The sequence below is a fragment of the Eutrema salsugineum genome, unplaced genomic scaffold (genome assembly GCF_000478725.1).
Source record: "Eutrema salsugineum unplaced genomic scaffold, Eutsalg1_0 scaffold_9, whole genome shotgun sequence".
NCBI classification, from domain to species: Eukaryota; Viridiplantae; Streptophyta; class Magnoliopsida; order Brassicales; family Brassicaceae; genus Eutrema; species Eutrema salsugineum.
This window is the reverse complement of record NW_006256342.1, coordinates 5753421-5765841: the sequence shown is the minus strand read 5'-3', so window position 1 is coordinate 5765841 and position 12421 is coordinate 5753421. Positions and strand designations below refer to the sequence as shown.

Genomic DNA, 12421 nt, shown 5'->3' with positions numbered 1-12421 from the left:
ACTCCTAGACACTAAATATATACGAAATTTATTTTATTATATTAAATACAACATAAAAAATCTAAATAATATATAAACCCGCGTACACGCGGGTTTTCACCTAGTATCTAAGTAAAATTATACCCACCCTACATTAATCATCACAAAACACATGGGACATGGGTGTATATATATATTTTTGAAAGAATGTTAAATTCAAGCCCAATGGGCCTTTGGGACGGCCCAAATCGTATTTTGGACTGAACCACTCGTCTCGTGTGATGAAGTATTTCTTGATAATATTGGTGAAAGCACGAATGGAGTGGATCACCAAGACTCCTTTTTTTTCTTATCGGTCACTATATATAAAAACCTAATCATTTCTCTGCCATTTCAAGATTAAATTCGTTGCAGAGACGACGGAGATGGCAGAGTATTTGGTAACCGGAGGAACTGGATTCATCGCTTCTTACATCGTTAAATCACTCCTCGAACTCGGACACACCGTTCGAACCACTGTCCGAGACCCTCGTAACTGATTCTCACACAAAACATATTCAAGTTTTTGTCAAATTTTCGATCTTTCTAATTTTGGTTTTTTTATTTGATCTGTGTTGAAAAAGGGGATGAAGAAAAAGTGGGTTTTCTATGGGAATTGAAAGGAGCGAAACAGAGGCTGAAGATTTTCAAAGCTGATCTAACGGTGGAAGGAAGCTTCGACGAAGCGGTGAACGGCGTCGATGGAGTATTCCACACGGCTTCTCCTGTTCTTGTTCCACAGGATCACAACATTCAAGAGACCTTGGTTGATCCAATCATAAAAGGAACAACCAATGTGATGAACTCTTGTGCCAAATCCAAAACCACTTTGAAAAGGATCGTTCTTACATCTTCTTGCTCTTCGATACGGTACCGTTTCGATGCCACGAAAGCCTCTCCGCTCAATGAGTCTCATTGGAGCGACCCTGCGTATTGCAAACGGTTCAATGTGAGAAAAACACTTCTTCTTACTCTCTAATCTGCTTGAAGTTTTTTATTAGAAAATGGGAATCCATTGATGGCGTGTGTTGTTGAAATGATGCATAGCTTTGGTATGGATATGCAAAGACTCTAGGCGAGAGAGACGCTTGGAGGATAGCTGAAGAGAAAGGGTTAAACTTGGTGGTTGTGAATCCTTCCTTTGTGGTTGGTCCATTGCTTGGACCAAAACCCACAAGTACTCTACTTATGATCTTGGCCATTGTCAAAGGCCTTGCTGGAGAGTATCCTAATTTCACTGTCGGGTTTGTGCACATAGACGATGTTGTTGCTGCTCATGTGTTAGCCATGGAAGAGCCTAAAGCATCAGGGAGAATCGTATGTTCGAGTTCGGTTGCTCACTGGTCTGAGATCATTGAGTTGCTAAGAAACAAGTATCCCAATTACCCATTTGAGAACAAGTAAAATCTCAGTCACTAGATTCACCAAGATTTCATAGTCCATCTCATTTTGTAGATAGATTGATTGATTCTTTGTTTATCTTTACAGGTGCAGTAACAAAGAAGGAGACAATAGTCCACATAGTATGGATACAAGGAAGATACATGAGCTTGGATTTGGATCCTTTAAGTCATTGCCTGAGATGTTCGATGATTGTATCCGCAGTTTTCAGCTGAAGGGTCTGCTCTGAAGATTCATCTCTCTCTCTAACTTTACTGTTAATGGTTATGGATTAAACGCTAGGAAGTTGTTGTGACTAATTGAAAGAACCTCTTTAGTTACTGATTCCAGTAATCAATAAGCTGGTTTTGATCAATCACTTGTTCTAATCTCTGTAGTTTTTTAAGTATGAGCAAATGATCCCAAGTTGTGTGGCTTTCAACTAAATGGGTGCTTTTAAGCTACTGGGCTGAGAATCATATCTCTCTTTTAGCCCAAACACCAATACATTGAAGCATCATCATCATCATGTGACTAAAATGCCTCAACAGAAAAGTTAAAAGTAATATAATCTCACAATTTCATAAAACACTAATAATATAGCATCAAGAACTTGAAAGCTTATCATAAGATCCTCTACTTCATCAATAGCTTCAAGAGCTTCCAAAGCTTATCACAAGATTCATTAAGTATGAAATATGAATATTCTATATAGAAAGCTTATAATATAGCATCAAGAGCTTCTCGCATGTGCATCTCAAGCTCTCCTTCTTATAGTATCTCACGTTATTGAAACATGCCACACGCACGTACAGAAAAAAGATATACAAGAGCATGTGCAACCACAAAGTAGTGGAAGAGAGTGGGAGAGTTACTACTAATACTAAAGAGTATAAACTCATCCTTTGACTTTTCCTCATTCCCAATCACCTTTTTTTTTTCTTATATCATTATCAATTAAATTCCAAAATGCGATACAGCTGGTTATAAAATATTTGTGAGTTAATTGAATAACCTGACAAAACCAACCCCTGACTTGTTGCCACTTCCGTGCAATTCCCATCTTTAATTTTCCACTCTCCTCTTCACTATTCAACCTACTTTTCTTTATATAAAGACAGTAAAATTAAATAAAAAAACCATTTATTTTTCATAATCAAGAACCATAATCAATAAAAATTATAATGCTGTTTTGTTTTGTGATGGCGCGGCGAATCAGCAGAGAAACAGTGAAGAAAGATGCCACCAAAAGTTTACGAATTGTCACTTTCTATTAGATTCTTAGAATCGCAACACGTCAGAATCTAACGCTCCACTGGTAAGGGATACAAAGATGTGACAAATAAATGGCGATAAGAACAATGAAACAACAAATTAAATAAAAATATTAGTATCATTAAGAAAAATAAAAAGAGGTTACAAAAAGATGGAAGTGTAATGCAAATCAAACTCTTATTAATTTTGGACGGCTCTATAAAGCACAATGGAAAAACCCAAAAGTAATAAAGAGAAACATAAGAAGCAAAACTAGTATTGAATCTTTCACAACTTAACACTTCCATCTTCATTAACCGAAATTAAACAAAGTCCCTAATTGCAAAACCCGGCTAATTATGTCTTAAGATCTTACTTCTCTCCGGAACACACTTATCTTTGTGTCTTGAATACTAAAAAAACATAAACTCTTCTCACTTGAAAAAAAAAGAAAACATAATGGAAAAATCCTAATTTAAGCTGCAAAACTTTTCATGGGGCAAGAAGGAATGTTGAGAGGCTGGATTTGATCGAGAAAGGCGAAACTAGAGTCATCACCTAGCTCGAGCTCAACATCTCCAAAGTCAAAATCCGGTAGCTCGCTTGGACCACTGTCTTCGAATCCATCAATGTCATCGAGCAAACCCAAACCATCAAGCTGATCATCATTGAGGAAACAATCAAAGTCTCCTACAGTAGCCATTGGTCCATCATCAGCAAAGAAACCAAGATCAGGGATTTGTAGATCAGCAAAGTTGAAATCAAACAACATTTCCTTGCTCGAATCCACACCAACAGTAGCATCATCCGGAGTGATCTTGATCTTGACCTCTTCTTTAACATTGACACAAGTAAGAGCTGAAGCTGAAGTATCTTGCTCAAGAGGAGCAATAGGTGAAGAGCGAGAGCATTGACTGGTCTCAGACGAAGAAGCAGCAGGTTTAGCATTCTCAGACACAGACACAGAAGCGACAAGAGCATCATACTCTTTCTTCTTGTCTTTATAAGCTTGATGAGCTTCTTCTTCAGTCTCAAAAGTACCTAACCATGTCCTGATCTTAGTGATAGGATGTCTAATCTCAGCAGCCCATTTTCCCCATTTCCTCTGCCTAACACCAACAGGCTTCTTAGTCAACCGATTACGAGAAGCAGCCAAAGCAGCAGCTGCTTTCTTGACGATGGTTTTGGTGCTGTCCTGAGAAGAACTCACAGAAGGAGCAGATTCCAATGATGGAAAGTTGATCTCACGGACGATTCTTTTCACTTTACGAGGCTTAGGCTCGTCTTCGTCGCTAGAGGAATCATCAGTAGCATAAGGGTCGTTCACAATGATACGAATTTTTCTCAAGGTTTGGGTTTCTTGAGGATGGGACAGTAAAGAGTTGTTTCTCTTTGGTTTCTTCGTACCACTCAAAGACTGTTGTTTTCTTAGCTCTACCATTGTTGTTTTCACACCCAAATCCTCAAAATACCCAGAAAACAAAAAAAGGACAAAACTTTTCAAAACTCTGTATCAAAACTTTGGAGAAAAAAAAGATTTTTAAAATCTCAGCGGACTATGAAAAAAGAGAATTTTTGCTGCTTTATGTGAAAACCCCCAAATACTTCAACGCCAGAACAAGTCCTGAGATGAAAATGAAACATAGAGAGGTGTTTAATCTTACAGATCTTAAAAGGTATTACGAAAATGGAAGAAATGGAAAAAAGGATGAGAGATGATTCGATACCTTTTGGGTCTTAAGCGCATGGAAAGAGACGGAATCTCGAGAACAAGCCTCTGCTTTGAGCAGAAGTGAAGAGCGTTTGAAAAAGCAGCCAGACCAGATTTCAAGGAAGAAGATGAAGAGGATGATGAAATCGGACAAGATAACTGGGTCAGAGACAAAATCACAGTCGATTCAAAACCAGCCGACATAAATCCGCGTCACAAACGCTCCGATTTCTCCTTACGAAACCCTAAGTTCACTATTTCTGTTCTTCGAAAAGACACAGACAAAAACAACAACAAGTAGTGAGAACCAGAAACCAAATAAAACCCAAATAGCTAAAACCCCAGAGCAGAGAGAAAGAGAGAGAGAGAGAGATTAGAAATCTGGGGAGGAGAATTTTTTTCTTTGATTTATATAAAAGAAAAGAAAAAACGAAGGATCCGTGACAAATTTTTCAGAGAAGAAAACAGTAAACAAGTGTTAAAAAAACTCGATTTTTTACAAATACCTCACAGGGAAGCGACGCAAATCTCTAGAGAGAAGATAAAACATAAACATCAAACAAAAACAATAAACAAATCCAAGAAGAAAACGATTTCTTTTATTATAAATTCATGGAGAAACGCAGAAGCAATAAAATATTTATTAACCTTGTTTGGTGTGCTTCTTCCGATTCTCTCTCTCTCTCTCACTATCTTTGATTTTTTGTTGGGTGCTGTGAATAAAGCTTTCACGCTCTTTATATTCTGATTTCACATATATAACAACACTATTGCTTGATTTATTTCACTTTTTTCAATGACGGTCAAAAGGAACCATTCAAAGAAAAAGAATAGAGCGACAAATATGGGAAATGAAATATTCAGTTTTTAGATTTGTAACAGCCAATTAGAAACTAAAATGGTAATATTTACAATTTCTGTAAAATAATCTTTACGAATTTATAGCATATTCCCATTTATTGACCAACTAAGTCATTTAATAGATTTTTTCAGAACCAAAAATAACAGTATTTGACTGTTTTAAATATATATTTTTTCTGCGTTACAGGAAAGAAATTTTTTTAGAAAGGAATTGTTAGCAAGATATATAGTAATCGGGAGACATATAATAAAATTAGCTGGCAATGGTGGAAAGTAGGGACAATTTAACATTAATGGCGCATGACTCTCTCTATACTCATGCATCTATCATGGCCCGCCAAGAATCCGAGCGCGTGGTGCTCACTCTCTCAGTGCCACAAATTATTTTATGAAAATCATGAGTCATTTTCTAAATCTCTTTTTTTTTTTAAATATCACAGATTTTCTAATCTTTTTGTTTGTTGAGTTAAAAGTTTATAATTTTGCCGACAAAACAGAACTTTGTATAAATTAAAAAATAAAAATAAAAAACCGACTCTTTTGTTTATTTGGATAAATATCTAATTTGTTGGTATAAAATCTTCTAGTTATAGTTAAAACAATCTTAAAAACAATCTTAACTATATTTAAAAAAATCTATGAGATATCTTTACAAAAATCTAGCTAACTCCAATTTTCAATTAATTTTCTTATTTTAATTAAAAACAGAAACTAAATCATTTGATTGAATAGAACCAAAATCTTAATCGAAACTCAAAAAAACTTACACGTTTGATGTTTTCTTACATAAAAATATACATATATATATATATATTTAACTACAGTAGAGAATAGTGACTAAAAAATATATTTAACAGTATTTGATTGTAGTTAAATATACATAGGTGATACATAGGTGATACGAAGTATCCGCTTACAACAGAATAGAAAATTTTAAATTAGAATACAACAAATCACAATAAAAAGCTATTTTTAGCTAAGATATTATCTGAATGATTTTTTTACAATCTGTTTGGTCTCAATTTTTATGCTCATTTAAATTAGTAACTTTTTTAGGGATAATTTTTTCAGTTTCTTAATTTCTAGCAGCATACCTTGCTTAGCTAAATAAGTTATAATTTTTTTACAAGGCATAGACTGAAAAAAAAATCCAATACTCAAAATACTATAGAAATGTAGAAACGTAAGCAACTAATTTAAAGTAATGCATGGTACAAGTCTTGACTTTCCCTCACTCTATTATCAAATGTTCAAAATTGTCTACAAAGTAGTGATGTGGTCGTGGAATAAATATCAAACTAAAAAATAATCAAGCAACAAACTGTCGATTTAAGGAAGAACAGTCATATGATTAATTGGAGGTGGAACGAAAGTGCTGATTTATATATATAATCTTTGTCGAGATTTAGCGAATAATGTTTAAGACACATGTGACACGTGTAGGAAAATATTCTTCCTATGTTTTGCTTCAATCTTACTAAAAGTGAGTTTTAGTCTCTATCATCAATCATAACAATTAACCTCATAACATTATCATAATACCTTTTTTGTAAAAGTGGCAAAGAAATGAAAATTTGACAAAATAAAAAACAGGTGGTCTATGCATTATGAGATACTATTACATGGTGTAGAAGACTATCACATGAGCAACCTGACTGATGATAGATCACACGATAATGTGAAAGTGACCATTATGAAAGTCATGGATAACATAAGCATGTTGTGAGTATGTGACTTTAATACCGACTCTAAAAACCAAAGTAAAAATCACAAAACAAAGATGATATAATATTTTCCTTCCATCTTATACATATCTAGCGTTAATTCATATATATAATTATACTTGTGAGATATTTATTGTCATTCCTGATATTTAGGTTTGTACCAAAATCAAGCCTCTTAATTTATCAAATCGCATAAAGCTTTCCAAAACACCTTCCAATAAGACCAAAACCTTTCCATATGTGACCAAAGGAGCTTTTAACACGGGATTCAAGATATCATCCATTTAGAAACATATGATTCTTGCTATAATTTTAGGATCAAAAGAAAAACCAACATTTGATCACACACTTGCCTACTATATAACTGAGTTGGTAAAACGAGTATCTAAAGGTGTGACAAAATTTAATGGGGACACGACCCGGTGTTGGTAATAATAATAACTAAGAAATAAAGAAGGGAACAAAAAAAAGAAGGAAGAGTGTATATATGAAATAGTTTGGTAAGAGAATCTAATTTGTCTGGCATGTGAGATGCACGTGAGAAGGAGAGATATGGGTTCATAGGAGCACCACGTCGTCACCATTTAGGTGAAGAGGTAACATCGTCTCTTCGCCACCTGCCAAGTTCGCAGAGGTCGTAAGGGCCCCTTGTAAATCTAATGGTCCTCCTCTCTGTATCACGTGATCTCTTATAAAGTAGTCTCCCCACTATACTACTATTTTATAACATGTTGCGATCTTTCTTATCTTTCTTACGTTCTGAGGTTATTATTAAATGAACATGTTACCAAAATGTTCTTTTGGTGCGTGATAAGGCGTTTCGGTATAAGATGTTTTTTTGTCAGTGCATGTGCATGCATTCACTCTATTTGTAGTAAAAAGAATTATACGAACAAACTTTTTTTTGTTTCATCTAATTTCTTTAATTAGTAATCACTAATCTCTGAAAACACAGTAGCACAAAAAAAAAATCTCAGAAGATGTGAAGTAAAAAACGTTTTTAATTTGTGGTTTAGTGTCAAGATTGACGACGACTAAAGAGAGATACTTATAACTATAAATAAATCTCCTTGTTGATATACATGTTCTTGTCTGAAATTTTCAATAGCCACGTCTTGTGGAGTTTGTTTATAATCAGGATTACGATGCCACACACTAAAGACTAGTTCAGTGTAATGCTAAATTTAGCAAATCTAATCTTTGATAACACCGCAAATTTCGTATATTAATCTATGTTCTAAATTTGCAAGACAACCACCATATTTTTCTCAGTGATTCTGTAGACATACAATTATGGCGAGTTTTTTTGCAAAACGTTTTTTTATTTTATAGCAAACTAATATCGTTTTATAAAACTATGATGATCCTAACAAGCAAGTTTACTTCACATACTAAACCAACACATAGTTAAAAGGCTTACTTAGGAAAATAAAACAAATATCTGAAAACACAATAGCACGAGAAACAATTCTCTCAAAAGAAACTTGTGGATTAAATGTCAAGATTGACGACTCCTAGAAAAAGATACATAACTATAAATAAATCTTACTGTTGATATACATGTTCGTGTGAAATTTTCAATAGCCATGTCTTGTGAAGTTTATTTCTAAGGCACATTTTCCGAACCTGAACAATTTATCCAAACTCGACCCGAAAAAGAGAAATCGAATCCAAACCGAAACCAATAAATACCTAAACTACGGTTTTTAATTTTCTAAATCTAAAAAACCAAAACCAAACTGAACCGAACCGAAAATCTAAATGGATATCCGAAATATCCGAAATACAATTATATACCTAAAATACTAACTATATTTAGACATAATAACCTAAAATTACAATTATAAATCTAAAATATGAGTTATTTTTGTCCTGAAAATGATAAAAAAAAACCAAAATAATTTAAATATACTAAAGTTTTTAGTTATATTTGTTAAGTTTTGCCAAATTATATTTGCATTTAACCAATTTTCTTTAAATTTAATTATTTTTATTTAATTTTTCTTATTTTTTGGATATCTAAATCCGAACCGAACTCGAACCGAACATGATCGAATATAACCGAATCTGAACCGAAATTCCAAAAATACTCAAATGGATTTTAAATCTGAAAATCGAAAATCCAAAAACCCAAATTATCCGAACCAAACTCAATTAAATACTCGAACGCCTAGGCCTGTTTATTTCTAATCTTGATTATGGTTGATGCCACTGCACAGTAAAGACTAGTTCAGTGAACCCTTAATTTTAGCCAATCTAATCTTTAAATTTCACCGCAAATCTTGTGTTGTTAATCTATGTTCTAAATTTGCAAGACAATCACCATATTTTTCTTGGTGATTCTGGATAATTATGGTAATTTTTTTTGCGGACTCTTTTTATTTATTAGCACACTAATCTTGTTTCATAAACTATGATGACCCTAAGCAACATTTTTACTTCACATACTAACCCAAGTACCCAACGCACATAATTAAAAGGCTTACATAGGAAAAATCAAAACCATATGATTAAACTTCTTTCGCAAATTATGAATTGACATGGATAATCAAAATACTATGAATGAAAGAGAGAGAATAGCAACATAATATCCTCTTCCTCATTAATTATGAGTTAAGCACAAACTGTGCACAGGCGGAACTAAGAAAAATTCCTACTTGACAATATATTTATAAACCTTGTCATATATACAAAATGACAGGGGTTAAATCATTAAAAAACTAATTAATTGATCAAAATATCATTACAAAAATATGTTTACATTAATGAGTCTTAAAAATGATATGGGTCAGCTGACCCCTAATCATTCACTAGCTCCACCACTGTGCACAATCCGTTGAATACACCATCTAGGTAATAACTAATAAGCGTTATGGAATATGCACTTCATGCCCATATAAAAGTTTAAAGCTCAACATGAAGAAGGGAGAGTACACGTCGATTATCTTTCATGCCATTTAATTCATAAACCACTACAAACAAAAATAGATTATCTCTCTATCATAATGCATCAATTTGATTTGACAACGTTAAGTTGCTACTATGATATCTTCATTTGCAAACCTTCTCTAATATATTGTATTTTTCATCTCTTAATAATCTAAGATTTGATAAATATATACAACGAGTAGGGTTCTTACCTTTATGTCAATCTTAAACTTTTGGTGATTCCTAATAGTTTTCACTTGGGACATTTTCCTTCTTCTAACGTTCAGTGATGCATGCTGATATTTTTGAACACTTAGTTGACAATCTATAATGTGTTAGATTCTGTTCAATTTATAAATTGATCGAGTAATTAATTTAGAGAAAAAGATGGCTGTTATTATATTAAAGTCTAATAATGAATTTGATTCTTGACTACTTTGTATTCTCCAAAGAAAATATACCAGTATAAAAGAGAAAAAGAAAGGTGGGCCCATAAAGAAGGAAGAAGGTAAGTGGGCCACGCAAACGGTGGCGCGTGGATCCAAGCATTGTTCCCTCAGACTCTGCACTCTTTTCCCGCCATTTAGCCGCCTGCTACTGTATTGGGTCCCACTTTCCCGCCCTTATTCTTCCCGCCCAAAAAAAACTGCCACCACCTAACCTGTCTCATCTCCTGCCACGTATTCACTATTGCCACGTGCCTTTTGTCTTGTGCAATGGACTTGCGAATTCCTCTGTTTCGCTCGTCTTTCAAGGTCGTCGTATTGCTCCTTTATTTATTTTATTTATATCTTATGAAAAACACATTTGGGTAAATGTATAGTCAAAAACCTTAACGGAAAATAACATACTTTAACTGTCTTGTTTTGGTTTGCGTCAGTGATATTTCTCAAACTTACCTGCCTATGGTTTATTGGTTTAAAAAGAACTCTTATCATATCAAATATGCCTGATCTTGTATTTGTAAAATAATATGTTAAAATAATATCTGAAATCCAATTAGGATGTATAAATAATTGTGAACACTGAAAAATCTTCCAATAATAAGGAAGTGAAGTGAAGCTGACAAGTTGAAAACAGTTTGAACAAAAGTTGTTGGAAGTGGAAAGTAAATAATTAATGACTTTGACTTGTAATTTTGTTTGATGTAGTTTGAGATTCAACCGTTCGTTTCATTTGAATGAGAAATGGAAGTTGAAACTGAATCGGTTGAAAACTTAAAATAAAATACACTCAGTAATTATGCCTTATTGTAGAATTTTGCGTTTCTACATTTAATACGAATGAAGAGTAATTATTGTGTACCAAAATATTATTATTCGTTCGATTTTTTCGGTCTACTCCAAATAATGAAACGTACCATACTATGCAGCTTAACATACCAAAATGTTACATAGAATGAATGATTCGATATAGAGTAGGCTAACTTATTGAAAACCTAAATAACTCGTTCTTAGATAAAATTTAGCAATAATTAATCCCTACTAATTTACAACAAATACTTGTCAAAAGAAAGAGTATTAATATTTTAATACTTATTGTGCTCTTCAAATAATTGTGAAGAATAGTTTTGGATGTGTAAGCATCATAAAGTCGTAGGGCGTAGGATATTGGATCTTGTGGGCTGGAGTATTCATTTAGTAGGCTTTTTGGATTAGAGCCATAGATCTTTGCCTAACTTTCTTAGATTATGTTGTCTTTCACTATTAGATTTTGCCATGTGTCTTCTTAAGTGTCTTCTTAAGTGTCTTCTTAATACAATGATAAAGACCATCAAGATGGTGACAAGTTATAAATATATTGAGCCTCTCACATAATCACATTGGCGTGATATATGGATAATTTATATTAAAATATATAGTCAATGGTTGGGTATAAAAATCCTTCATTGAGTGAAAAAAAAATCTTCTTGAAAAAAGGAAGAATCATTGACCGTGACATGATATAAACGTTGATGATATCATCTTAATGAATAGTCTTCGTTTCTTTTATGTTACAGGCTATTGCATCATCTTTTACGAAAGCTTAAGCATACAAAACTAAAATGTAGAAATACAAAATATTGAGACAACATATGTACTATGCACATTAATGATGACACAATAAACAATAACAGATAGTTATATGGCGCAATAAATGTGGACATTCAAAGATGTAATGTGTTAAGAATTTAGATATAAAGAACTTTTCTTCTTTATTGATTTAGAAACTTCTCAAAACTAAATCTTTTTTTCTTAGTCTTAAGGAACAACTCTCCTTAGACTCTGTTTATGTAGATATTAGCTTCTCCTAATTCTATATGATAAAAGAAATATAAAACCTTATCTAGATATTAAACTATATCTAAAACTTTATTAAATAAATCCTTATGTTTATCTCTTAGATAACTTTCTAAAGAGATAACTTCCTAAACAAGTTAAGAATTATCCAACATTCTCCCCCTTAATTCCAACTTGAGTTTCAGGTAAGACAATGTCTTCAACTCCAAGTAAGCTTCTCATCTCCTTGAACTTCACTCTTGCTAATGCCTTAGTGAGGATGTCTG

The 12421-nt window shown here is 33.3% G+C and overlaps 2 protein-coding genes across 2 annotated transcripts; one reads left to right on the top strand and one right to left on the bottom strand.

The window, feature by feature from the left end:
- The first annotated feature begins 308 nt into the window (after nucleotides 1-308).
- Nucleotides 309-1832, top strand: LOC18008958 (tetraketide alpha-pyrone reductase 2). Its single transcript, XM_006391066.2, has 4 exons — nucleotides 309-510; nucleotides 603-967; nucleotides 1066-1418; nucleotides 1507-1832. The coding sequence occupies exons 1-4, from the start codon at nucleotides 405-407 to the stop codon at nucleotides 1646-1648; spliced, it is 966 nt and encodes a 321-aa protein (XP_006391128.1). The 5' UTR covers nucleotides 309-404; the 3' UTR covers nucleotides 1649-1832.
- Nucleotides 1833-2913: 1081 nt separating this feature from the next.
- Nucleotides 2914-5079, bottom strand: LOC18009243 (ethylene-responsive transcription factor ERF118). The gene is made up of 3 exons (XM_006391065.2): nucleotides 5012-5079; nucleotides 4380-4623; nucleotides 2914-4276 (listed from the first exon to the last, which is right to left on the bottom strand). Exon 3 carries the CDS (start codon nucleotides 4091-4093, stop codon nucleotides 3128-3130), a length of 966 nt encoding a protein of 321 aa, XP_006391127.1. The 5' UTR covers nucleotides 4094-4276; nucleotides 4380-4623; nucleotides 5012-5079; the 3' UTR covers nucleotides 2914-3127.
- Between the last annotated feature and the right edge of the window lie 7342 nt (nucleotides 5080-12421).